The sequence below is a fragment of the Equus caballus genome, chromosome 1 (genome assembly GCF_041296265.1).
Source record: "Equus caballus isolate H_3958 breed thoroughbred chromosome 1, TB-T2T, whole genome shotgun sequence".
In the NCBI taxonomy this organism is placed as follows: domain Eukaryota; kingdom Metazoa; phylum Chordata; class Mammalia; order Perissodactyla; family Equidae; genus Equus; species Equus caballus.
In genome coordinates this window covers 10,481,134-10,493,892 of record NC_091684.1, presented here as the reverse complement: position 1 = coordinate 10,493,892, position 12,759 = coordinate 10,481,134, and the positions used below count along the sequence as shown (strand labels likewise).

The 12,759-nt window shown below is 55.3% G+C and overlaps 1 protein-coding gene across 2 annotated transcripts; it reads left to right on the top strand.

The window, feature by feature from the left end:
- Positions 1-870: 870 nt before the first annotated feature.
- Positions 871-9,330, top strand: HMX2 (H6 family homeobox 2). Of its 2 annotated transcripts, XM_070256029.1 has the most exons (3): positions 871-1,023; positions 7,035-7,303; positions 8,205-9,330. In XM_070256029.1, exons 2-3 carry the CDS (start codon positions 7,036-7,038, stop codon positions 8,756-8,758), a joined length of 822 nt encoding a protein of 273 aa, XP_070112130.1. In that variant the 5' UTR covers positions 871-1,023; position 7,035; the 3' UTR covers positions 8,759-9,330. The 2 variants fall into 2 exon arrangements, with proteins under 2 accessions (XP_070112130.1, XP_001916060.3); XM_001916025.6 differs by lacking the exon at positions 871-1,023 and having other exon boundaries at positions 6,679-7,303; positions 8,205-9,327.
- Positions 9,331-12,759: the final 3,429 nt, after the last annotated feature.

Sequence of the window (12,759 nt, the reverse complement as noted above, 5' to 3'; positions counted from 1 at the left end):
CCCTCCCTGCTGCCTCTGCAGGGATTGCTGGGAGCTACTGGAACCACTCACCAGAGGGGGTTACCTGGGGGAGTGAGGGTGCCTCTGCATAATTCCTCCAGGACATTCCATTGTGGGAAGCCAGGGCAGCCCGTTTGCCCCACCCTAGGACACTGAACCAACATCCCCAATTTTATCCTCTCACTTTCAGAGCCTGGAACCCAGCCTTCTCTCCACCCACCCTAATTTCAGAGCCATCTCTGTCTGACCCTCAGTTAATCTCCAAGTTAGTGCAAATGACATCATCTTCCCCTCTACATCCTTTCTGTATCACCCAAACACACGCACTTTAGACTTCCTAACAGACACCAGTTTCCAGGGGCTCCCAGTACACTCACCCACATATGTGTTTAGCGCCACAGAGATCACTAATGCTCAGACACAGTCAGGCACACCTTGTTCGAGGTGACCCTGGGCAGCTGGTTTTCTCTGAGGGCCCTAGGCTCAGGCAAGCTGAGAAGAATCCCCTGGAAAGGATTGGGCAGGGAGCGAGGTGGCGCTCCTAACTCTGCTGCATGAAGCCTGAAATCCTTCAGGCAGGGATGCCTCGTGCTCCCTCCTCTTTAGTCACCTGGGACAAACTACGGAGCCCGCCAACACCCCACCGCGGACCCCGACTCTCCTAGTGGGCCCAGACCTCACTCCCCACAGGGCAGGGCTCTGAGCACCCGCAATCGCCTCCGCACCCTCGGAGACGGCAGAGCCAGCGCGCGAGCTGAGCTGTTTCTGTTGGCAACACAGATGTATTTCTTTTATTTGGTAGTAAATACAGTGGGTGTGTGTACATCAAACAACAGCAAGACAGATATAAACTGCCCCTCCTCCGCCACTGGGGGCTCATTCTGAGCCGGGACGTCCCCTTGGCAGGCTCTGGGTATCCAGAGCCTAAGGCTACGTCGCGAGAACCCTAGAGCGCTCTCCTCTCCTCGCTCCAAGAGCCTGCGCTGGAGGGTAGAGCCGGGAGAAAGAGGAGGAGGCGAGAAGGTCAGTGGGATTTACTTTCTTTTCTGGGGGCGCACGCTGCACCAGCTAGGGTCAGGGCGATGGGAGTCGGGATCCAAGCAGTGGGGACCCGGAAGACTGTGCAGCCTCTTCGGGAGCTTTGGCCAGGCCTCGAAGTGTTGGGCTGCCAGAGACCCGGCCACGCGCTCCTGCTTCCTCCTCTCTGTGCGCGCAGGCACCTGAACTTCCCTCGAGGGGCCCTGCCGGGCGCAGACTTCGCTGGCCGCGGCCCTGCCTGCCTCCAAGTCTCCATTTTGCCCCACTTCTCGCGGTTGTCCACGCCTGGCGGCCCAGTGGCCCATCTAGGGGGCCTCTTCCCCTTTGCGATACAAACTTGGACTAGGAAAAGTCCCCTCTACTGGGTCACCGCGACAGGGTCAAGGTGCAAGAAACATGAGCCCCATCGAAATCCCCGATTTGGGGTCCAAAGCGCAGCCAGGCAGGCCCAGGGGACACCGCCCGCCCCGGCACGTACAAGTGGCCCCGCAGAGGCGGTCCGCGAGGCTCCTCCTCCAGGCTTCCCCCTACTCTCAGCCCGCCCCTCAGCCCTGCCTGCAGGCGCTCCCTGGCTTCCGAGTGCGAGCGAGCCGTGCGTCTGGGTTCACGCATCTGGAAGTGTGCACGTGCGCCCGTCTGGGTGTGCACGGTAGATGCTGACCCCTTGACCTACAAACAGCGGCGGGGTCGGGTGGGCGGCAAAAGAAAGGAAAGGGCCACGAAGAGAACTAGATTGGCTGTACTTTGGAGCCCTGCCTGGTGCTTCGGATTGGGATCTTGAGTTGAGATTTGGGCTGCTCTTATCCCAGGGTGTGCCCTTCCTGCGGAAGTACCCTGAAGGCTTATCCGTGGGGAGCCGAAGCTTCTGGGAAATCGGCTCTCAGATGGCAGCGCTGCCCTAGCTCTTACGGGGGTCCATTTATCCGCCTGGATTTCTTCCCATTCTTCTGCCTTCAGGGTCCCGTAGAACTTCATTCGAGTGTCGGGGCAGTTTCGGAGACGTGAGCAAGGGATAGCCGGAGGCTGTCTGCCTCCTTCGGGAGTTCCCAGACGGTGCACACTGGTTATATTCGCCCAGGTCTCTTCCTTGGCTCCTTCCTGCTCCAGGTGATGCGTCTCTGGGGCGAAACTGCCCAAAATCTGGGTCGCCGGGGTTCCAAAAGGATCCCTTCTGGTTGCAGTGGACGGAGAGGAAAAAGAGCTGGGGGAGAGCTGCAAAGTGAGCGAGGGAGCGAGCGCGGAGAGCTCACTGCGCCCATCGCTTAGTCAGGAGAGGCGAGGTGGGGTCACCTGGTGTGCCTCACCCAAGCGCTAATGTTTTAAAGGAATAGAAAGAATCCCCTTCTTTCGTGAGCTCTCTCGCCGCCCTGGACCCCCTTGGTGATGGAGTGCACGCATCAGATTTTCATCAAAGTTCTATTAAGTGAAACATAGGTTGCAGGGCACCCTTTGATTGAAACAGTTTAAATTTTAATTGTGTTTTTAATTTGACATATAGTTGCAGAAAGGAATGACACTGCGTCGCCAAGGGGCGGTCGATTTTCTTAATTTCTCCCAGAGGAATTGATGAGTCTATCAGGCCACTAGATTGGAAACCCATTAAAGCTCTCTGGTTAGGCTGTTAATTGGAACTTGATGGATGGGGGGTGGGGGGTTGTCGGGACTCGGCTATGCTGATCCAATCTTCATGACTTTCTGTTTTCCAATAAATTACACAATTCATTTTCCAGCCGCAGATTACATAAATTGTACACCTCTGGGGCTCTCTTTTTCAAATAGGGAGCCCTTTTCCCCAAAAGCCTATTGCGAGATGTCATTTGCACCAAAGAACGAACAGCAGAGGCCCTTGAATGAAAATCGAAACATAATCAACGTTTATACTTAGAAAATTTATTGAGATCATTTTCTCTGGTATTTCCTTATTTTAAAGTTTGGACGCGCCATATATCATAATCCACTCGCGTAAAGGGGGGGTGCAGACTGTGTTTAATATTTATCGAAGCTTGATTCCAAGATCAAACTTGTTTATGACTTCATCTGTCATTTCGGAGGGAGCCTTCTTCCGCTATTACCCGGCTCAGCCAGCCTATTTCGCAACTGCCGCAGAGCAGAGAGGATCAATTTTTATTAGGCTCCTCGCAAGTTTGCTCTGGGCCGCTTTAATATTGAGCAGTGGCATCATCTCGAGACCTAAACTTTAAGCGTCCTTTCAGTCTGGGAAAGTTTATCATTCTTTGGAACCAGGTTATGACTAATTCCTAGTGGGGGAAGACATCCTCAAAATGAGGAGAGGCCATTCTCCAGGGTAGTGGCTGTTAACCTGAATGGAGTAGGGAGGGGCGGAGCTATCTCGAGACTGGGAGGGTGGGGCGGGAGGTGGTCCTGAGTTGAAGGATTGCCGCACTTGAGGGGAGAGAGACCGGGTGTCTCGGGTGGTGCTTCCTGGAGCTGAGGGTTCCTGGGAGTGTGTTTTGCAGCTGCACTGGGCCCAGAAGAGGGCGTCTGGGCCTCTGCGCTCTCGATGAGGTCTTGGTGACTCTCAGATGTCCCAAAGGGACAGCAGGAAGATCGTTTCTTGGCCCTCTGGCCCCAGCGGTGTAATTGCTGTCGGTGCACCAGGGGCGGCAGACCCCGCAGGTGACCAGTTGAGGAGAGCGGGGGACAGCCTGGGGGAGAGTCCATCGGGCTGCAGAGCCAGGAGTCTCCCCGTCTCCGCCACCACCTCCCTGCCTCCGCCCTGCGCCCACCAACATCACTTCCCTAGTTGAGTGTACAGTGTGTGTGTGTGACGCGCACACTAGTCGGAGCTCAGTGGACATTTTCTGACTGAATGTGTGTGAGTGCGTAAGTGTTTATGCAAGTGTAGTGCACGCGGCTTAAAGCGTGCGCGTCTGACAATGTGCAGGGTGTGGGAGAGGAAGATGCTGCACAGGACTCGGTTGTAGCACACCTCTGAGTAGACTAGACGGTCAGTGTGAGGGGGTGCGGCGAGCAGGCGGAGTACGAGGCGGATGGCTCCTTTTGACTTCCCAAACTAGCTCGGGGCAGAGTCGGGGGAAAGTTGTGGGGTCTCGAAGCTGCATAGTTTCCTAGCTTAGAATCCTCATGCCAGGCTGCACGGGTCCGCCCCCCAGTTCCTCGCCGCTCTGGGGCCTGGGAGCTGCTTCTCCAAGGCCCACCCCAAAGGCCCTGCCGCCGCCCCCACCGTCCCTGCCCTGGCAGAGACCAACCCTGTTCGCCCCTGACCGCACTCTCACATCCGCCCCGGCCGTCCTGAGATGGGGGGAGGGTCCTCACCGTCTTCCCTGCAGCCATTCCCCAAGCTCAGTACCCATGCCTGCTCTGACCCTCGCCCCTCCCAAGGGCCTGATTTTGGCAGTGGAACGACCTTGAGTTTCAATATAGCTTACTCTGCTTGGGCTAGTCACTTTTTTTTTGTCTTGAGCCTCAGTTTCCCCGCCTGTACACTGGAGGTAAAGATCTACACCGCAGGTTTGCTGTGAGGATTAAACTGAAGAATGATGGGATGCTCCCAGCGTGTTCCTGGTTGCTGGCACCAAGTATTCACTAGCTCAGAAGTGTGCAACCCCTCTCCCCCAGCTCCTCTTTCTTCCCCAACGAGTGGCGGGCTCTGCTTGCCGGGTTGGCCAATTTTCCGCAGGGCCACCTGGCCACGGTCCGGGAGACAGCGCCCGGTCAGGGTGCTTGCGGTAGGCGGAGAGGCCGCAGGCCGGTGAGAGAGTCGGGTGTTCCTTTCCAGCAACCTTCCTTCTACCCCCGGACCGTGCGGGAGCGCGCGGGACCGGCTGCTACGTGGCACGGGAGTCTGTGCCGCGGCCGCGCAGAGGAGGACGCACAAATTGTATTTCAGCGCCGGGTCCTTCCGGGTTAATGAGCTGACACCATGATTAAAGCTGACCATTTGTAATGTGTCTCGACCCCGCCGCCGAGCCCTGAAGAGGTTAATTCGGTGATGGAGGCCGGCACCTGCCCCTCGCCGGCCTCCCGGGCCGTGGCGCACAGCCCCTGGCCCCCGCCCTTCGCCTGCCCCAGCCCCGGCTGCGCCGCCGACTCCTAATCAATTAGCCCATTAACGAGCCCTTCGAGGAGTTAAGTAGGGAGAGGTTCTGCCACGGGTAGAGCTGCAGTCGGTAACTCACCGCGGCTAATGATATTATAAGCGCTTTACTCAATAACCCGGGCGCGGCGCGGGCGAGGAGGGAACTGCATCGTCATGGTGCAGCGTCTGGACATCTGTGAGGACTGATTCCAGAGTCTCCTCTCACCCTTGGCTGCACTTGGGGGGGGACCCTAGGGGCAGGGCTTCCGGGATCTTTTGACGGAGCGGTCCCGGACCCAGGGGGTGGGGTTGCCTGAGCGCCTTGGGGCCTTGCCTCACCTTCGTTTCCTCGAAGCTTGTGTAGACAACTGTGTCCCCGAGCCGTTTAGTCTGCTCCAGGCTGATTCTAGATCCGGTAACAGCTGATCTGGGATTTAAAGGGGCGAGAGCCAGGACTCAGAAGGAGCCGCGAGGACAAGGGAGGAACCAGAGTTTACTGAGCGCCTACCGTGTGCCAGGGTCGGAGTTGGGCACTTTGACTCTACACGGCTTCTGCGGGTAGGCATTGCTTACCCTAATTTTAGGAATGAGGAGACCGAGGCTGGGAAAGTTTAAGTGTCCTGTCCAAGCTCACCCAGCCGAGATTTGACTCGACTTTGCCCGATCCTAAAACCTTGTCCCCGTTCTCACCTCCGTCTCCCGTTCCCAGGAGCAAAGCCCTTTTATTTCCGCAGCAATTTCGTGACCACTCAAAATTTGCCAAATAAGGAGAATTACAAAACAGGAGGGCGGGCCATGGCCTATTCAGCGAAGGTTTACAGAGGACCTACTGTGAGCTCCTAGTGCTGCTAGGTTTTCGGGGGCTCTTCCGTTCCTGCCTAAAGCGACCTTCAAAACAGGAGAAGGGGCAGACGCTAACGAGAAGTTTATTTCGCCTAGGAGGGCAGTGAGGCTCCGATAGGGACTGGAATTGTCCGAGTTCATGCAGCGTGTGAACGGCGGTGCTGGGCTTGAACCAGGATCTCTTGAAACAAGCTCTAGGGCTTCCCCTTTACCCTCCAAGATCAGGCAGCCCCTCTGGGCCTGTGACAGGGGTGGGGTCTGTAGGCGAGGAAGGGCGGAAGTTGTCTGCTCCTGGGCCTCCCAGCTAAGCTCCCAGGAATAGCACTGAGAATAGTTCAGAGGTGCGTGCTCCTAAATCCTCCTCCTCCCGCACGGGGCGCAATGGTGGGGGGGGGGGGGGGAGGGGGGGGGCGTGGTGCCAGCCCTGCTTGCCCGCCCGGACGAGAAGGGGTGGGAGGCTGAGGGAGGGTCGTGGAGCAGCCTGTGAGAGCCCCTCCAAGGATGCGAGGAGCGGTCGCCTGAGGCTGGCGTCGGACTTTTCCAGCTCGGAGCCCCGCGCAGTCCCTAGCCCTGGAGCCGGCCGGGGTCCGAGCGGTCAGAGCCGCCACAGAGGCCTGGAACCCGGGCTGGAATCTGTGCTGTTTTTGGTCCTAGCTTCCTCGCTTGGACACATCAGATGCCCGCAGGGCTCTGCGCGCCCCGGGGCTCACAGGCGCTGCGTGCCGGCCCTGGGCTTTTTGAAAATTTCCGGGGCCGCTCGGCGGCGCTGCGATTGGCCGCGTTCGGGTAACCTCTATGCAAATGAGGCCGCGCCACCTCCGCGCAGCCGGAGACCGGGCGAGCTGGCCGGCAAGGAAGGGGCATTCGCGCCGGGACTGGGCGGGCGCACCCAGAGCTGGGCGGGCAGGGGCCCCCGCGCAGCCGTCCCGAGCCCGCGTGTCCCCCGCGCGGAGGGGACGCCTCACCAGCTTCGTCACCCCCTCCCCGTGGCTCCCCTCCCCGCCCCTCCCCCCGCCTTCCTGCCTGCACCACGTTCCACTCAGATCGTCTCTAAAGGGAGTTCTTGGTTTCCTCCGATTTCTTATGAACCCAGGATGGGCAGCAAGGAAGATGCGGGCAAGGGGTGTCCGGCGGCCGGCGGCGTCTCCAGCTTCACCATTCAGTCCATCCTGGGCGGGGGCCCCTCGGAGGCGCCACGGGAGCCCGCCGGGTGGCCCTCCAGGAAGCGCAGCCTGTCGGTGTCCTCGGAGGAGGAGGAGCCGGACGACGGCTGGAAGGCACCCGCCTGCTTCTGCCCAGACCCGCACGGCCCCAAGGAGCCGGGCCCCAAGCACCATCCCCCCATCCCCTTTCCTTGCCTGGGTAAGGATCGCACGCCGCCCCGCCGGCCGAGAGCAAGCTCTCAGGGGAGGGAAGCTGTGTCGGGGATCTCGCGCCGGGCTCCCTCTGGCCAGAGCCGCGGCCGCCCGGGGCCGAGGGGAGGGGACGCGCGCGCGGCGCTGCCTGCTCGGCCCTGCGGGCGTTCGAGAGGAGACGGGGAACACAGACCTCGCGCGCCGCGGTCTTGGGGAAGGTAGGGTTGGAGGGAGAGTGCACCACGGGGGGCTGGGCACAGGGCCGGCCGCACACGCGGCTCTGCCCTCATTATCCCCTTTGCACATCGGCTACTTTCCGAACACCACGTCTGGAAGTCGGGTCTGAGCGGTCCGTCTGTCTCTACCGCAATCTCTTTCAGCGTCTGTTCTCTCCTCTCTCTCTGTGTCTCTCCTCCTCCTCGGAATGATTAGCACTCCAAGATGATTGACAATGGTGCCTTTCAGAGATGGTTCCTCTTTACAACATCTGACGAAGGGGAGCCCCGCATTAGTCCTTAGCGTGATTTCCGAACAAACGGCCTGTGAAATGATGCCACCCTATAAAGCTCGGGGAACTCTTCCAGCTCAGTTATTACAAGGCAAAATCACCTTTCAAAATGATGCTAATGTTCTCCCTCCAGACCTCCTCCCCCTGTTGCCACAAGTCCTTTCACGAAGCTGGGAGCACAGAGACCCCAGACTCAAGTGGCTGGGTCCCTCTCCTGTTGCTTTCTAAAGGCCGGGTTGCTGGGCTTTGGGTGCCCGCGAGAGACAGAAGAGGAAGGGGTTGGGACCAAGGAAGATGGGACTAAGGCTGCAGCCGCCTACCAAGCCCCCGGTCCCCGCCAGAGCTGGGGGTCTCTGAGGCTCCCAACTCCATGGCCTTCCCGTCTGTTTTCCTTCTCCAGGTACTCCCAAGAACAGCGGAAGTGCGGGACCGGCGAGCTCGGAGCGCACGCCTTTCCTCTCTCCTTCGCACCCGGACTTTAAGGAAGAGAAAGAGAGGCTCCTGCCCGCGGGCTCGCCGTCGCCGGGGCCCGAGCGGCCGCGGGACGGCGGAGCCGAGCGGCAGGCAGGCACCGCTAAGAAGAAGACGCGCACGGTCTTCTCGCGCAGCCAGGTGTACCAGCTCGAGTCCACCTTCGACATGAAGCGCTACCTGAGCAGCTCGGAGCGCGCCTGCCTCGCCTCCAGCCTGCAGCTCACCGAGACCCAGGTCAAGACTTGGTTCCAGAATCGCCGCAACAAGTGGAAGCGGCAGCTCTCGGCAGAGCTGGAGGCGGCCAACATGGCGCACGCGTCGGCGCAGACTCTGGTGGGAATGCCACTGGTGTTCCGGGACAGCTCGCTGCTGCGCGTGCCAGTGCCGCGCTCGCTCGCCTTCCCCGCGCCGCTCTACTACCCGGGCAGCAACCTCTCGGCCTTACCTCTCTACAACCTCTACAACAAGCTCGACTACTGACGGCCCGCCGGCCCGCCTGCTCCCCGGCCGCCCTGGCCCGTCTCTGGCTGCCTGCAAGCCTGGCGCAGGCTGCCCCTTGGCAGGGCTCCGGAGCAACGCAGCGTGTTTCCAGAAACTATTAAGAAATACACCATGTGTATTCATTATCTCTTATTTATGGCCTCTGCCCTACTTTTTGTTTTGATTGTTTCGGGTATTTAACGGCATTCCTCAAGCCAGATCGCCTGCTTTCTACCCAAAGCAAACCAATACGCTTTGAAAACCATTCGGAGGGGATGTTCTCGGGTGGTGGTGGTGGGAAAGGGAGTTTCGGCCAGATCGACCTTGATTGGTAGGAAAAAATCCAGAAAAACACCAACAAAACCAAGTACACTCCTCTCCCCATATATACACCTGTATATATGTACATGCACACACGGCCGGCCACGCTAGCCCTCGGGGGCTTTAGGCAATTATCTCAACACCTGTTTTCGTTTCTCTCGTCCCGAGGATGGGTAGGGACGAAAGGGGGAGATTTTAGATCTGTAAATATTTTTAAAGAGAAAAAATAAAACATTTTAAGCATCGTTGCTAACTTTGGTGATTGGTTGCCTGGGGTGCTAGAGCGCGGAAGGTTTTCTGGCTTTTCGGCGGAGGGATTGCCAGCGTGAGTCACTGAGGTCTGGCTCGCCCCACGTGGAGGGTGGGGCCGGGGTCAGGGGTCAAAACTCGGGACCTTGGCGCTGCGCCTCCATCCACTCTCTAGTAGTGTTGAAGCGGGCCGAGGCGCGCCCCAGCCGAAATGCAGCTCCGGAGTCCGCGCAGAGAGGGACAAAGGCGAGGAGGCAGACCTCGCTGCTGATACAGTTGCCTCCCGGGAATGAGCATCTTCCTAGCACTGGGAGCGCCTTGGGCTTGGTTGCAGTAGGGCGCCGTGCGACGTCGCCCAACCCTTGACACTCGCCTTCTCTCCGAGGGCGCAGGGCACGTGGGACGGCACTGCCTGGACCCGGTAAAGAGCCCGCTTTGCTCGTACCCCACTAGCGCGACAGGCTTGCAGCTGCATACGGTTCCCGGGTCAGAGGACAGTTGTGCGGCGCGGGGACGGGGCGCGGAAGCGGCACTTCGGCTGAGGAGGGATCTGAGGTTGGAGACTAGGCAAAGAAAGCGCCAGAGGCAAAGGCGCCTCTTCTCACTTTCTTCTAGTTGTTTATAGTATTGTGCGTGACTAAATAGCCGGATCGCTGCCAAGCACGTGGCCGCTCACGCTGAATGGAACCGTGGCGCGCGGCCAGGGCGCCCACGGACTTGCGTGCCCCAGCACCTGCCGCCGCGCCGGGGCTGGAGGGGCGCGGCACCGACAGAATGGCCGCACGAGGGTCATGCAAATAGCAGACTTTCGAAAGGTTAGATCGCAGCCACCTGTTCCTTGTAAAACGTCGGAAAAGGAAGCCGGAGTAGGCCAGTGGTTTGGTGTCACGTGGGGTGAGCTCCCTAGTTCTGCCTCTGGCCCCGGGGCCCCGCTTAGCCGTTGCGAAGGTGCCAGGAGTCTTCGGCGCGATCAGATCTCATCTTGTAGAAGGGAAACTGTTTGCATGATAGTCTTATCTCTTTGAGCAGAAAGGCATCGAAATTATCTGCATTTCGTGAAAATATACGGAATATCTGTAAGCCGCCAATTGACCTTCAGTCTTCTAAAATGCCTGGTCTATTGTCCATTGGAGGTCATCTTTTCTTCTCACATTAAATTTAATAAAAATCATTGTCTGTTTCAAGCTGATGTCAGAAGGATGTTACCCAAGAACATATTTGCCAATACTAAGTTGGTTCAATTGCATTTATTTCATTTCAACTGAGTTCAATTCAATAAATATTTACTGGGCTCAGGTACTTGCTGAGAATTAGGCTAAGTATTGGATACTCAGAGAGAGAAAACAAAAGTGACACTGGATCCATTTTCTTCTGACTTATTTGGTACACATATTTTATTTCAATGAATTTCTCTCTTTCCAGGTGACCCACTTTAAATTCTTCTTTTTCTCTAAAGTTGCTATTTGAATATTGCATGCAGAAATAACCAAACTGCTTTTAAGGAACTACTTGTATAGGAGTATTCCATCTATACCATTTTTGTTAGCGTTTCAATAGGTTACATTTTTTTCCACAGATGATGGTTTTAACAGTATAGGGTCACTATAGCCTCCTTCAGCTTACTTCTCTTATAGGAAGTGGTTTTTTTCTAGCCACTGTAGGCACTTAATGGCAGAGTATTTTGCCCTTAAGATTTTAGGGATGACCTTTTTCTAGTTTGTCATATAGTGGATGTTTCACTCTTTTTACCAATCCAGCAATTAGCAGTCAAAAGTGATCCAACAGTGTCATTAGTTTCTAGGAACTCCCCTCTCTTGCAGGTAACTAAGTATTAACACAAACGAATGCACACACACACCCAGACACACACAAACATGACTGTGCATTTGGATTTAAAATGTTCAAGACTCCATTGTTGTCAGATTTCCTATCTCAAGACTATCAATTCATTTGAATAATCAGCAAAATCATCAGCCTCCTTTCAGGCTCTAAACTGGATTTAAAAGATTGACGTTTCTTAAAACTCATATCGAGTCCAGCTGCAACTGCATGCCCAGAGGGGCCTGAATCATACACACACTGGATAATGAAATACACTTAGATTTTATTAGTGGATAATTCATGTTCAGAATCTCGAAACACTAATAGAATTAAATAAACAACTGGGAGAGGGAACCAAATAAAATTATTTGGAGATAAAATATTTAGCCAAAGTTAGAATGGAGGCAAGGCACTGCATTTTAAAATTCTGAACTTAGCCATTAACTTTTCAAAAGAGAAAAGACAGAGAACCAAGTATGAGGATTGGTGAGGGGGGAGGGCAGTAATATCATTGATACAGCAAACAGAAGGGTGGTTGTTGTGTGTGTGTGTTTATTATGTCAAGAATCATAAAAGGAAGTGTACCTGAGTCAGGGTATGTGAATGCATAAAGACCAACAACACTTTTTCCTCTGTTAATGTACCTTAAAAGTTAAACACTTTAACCCCGAGTTTCCTCCCACTTCATACGAAATCGCATAATAAAATGAGTTTTTTTTTCACAAAAGGCAGTGAAAAAGAGGTTACAGCATGGATTAAAATGAAAAATTTTAGTGGGTTTTTGCTGGTCAAGAGTAACTAAGTCACAGCATTCTAGTTATAGATCAAGTATTGCTTTTCCTCCATGGGGATCAAATCATTTCTCATTACAGAAGCAACCTTCTTGATTCTCCTATTTCTGGAGGATTCTAGAAACAGAAAATGGAGCAAACTGAGCCTCAACTCTAAGGAGCTGGTGGAGTGGGGGCATGGTGGGGGAGAAGTTTGTAACTGTCATTTTGGTATCCTACTTAAAAATATGTCTAAAAGAAGCCTTTGAGCTTTAATACATCGTAATTATTTGTTTTCTAGTCTGTCCACTTTTCCGGACAGGGAGTTCCTCCAGAGCAGGGAGTGGTCTGATTAATGCATCTTCCCAGAGTCTCTCTCCAGGCCTGGCAGAAAGCACTCAATAAATGTTTTCGAAAAGATAGAATGGAGAGATAAAGCACAGTATAAATAAGGATGAGTTTCTGTGAGATCAAGAGATTTTAAGACAATGGGAAATATGAGCCCCTGGTTCATCGGTGGAAACTCTAGGAAAATAAGAAAAAACCAGAGCAAAATAATACATTTGATTAGAGCAAATATTTCCTCTCCACTTCAATTTTTGGTTAACTTCATAGGCATTTGCACGTCCAGTGAAAGGGAGAATAATTTAGCTCCATAGATGTATTGATCAAAATGGGGTTGTTGTGTCCGAGAGACTAACTGAGATGAGGAGGGGCCACGGGTCCAACTGGAAAGAGCATCTCTCCCGCCTGCTATCCAGAGAACAGGCAGGGCTTCGACCCCAGGGAGACTTCATCTTCCAGCGTGCCGCACAAGCCTGGGGAGGGCGTGAGCGCAGC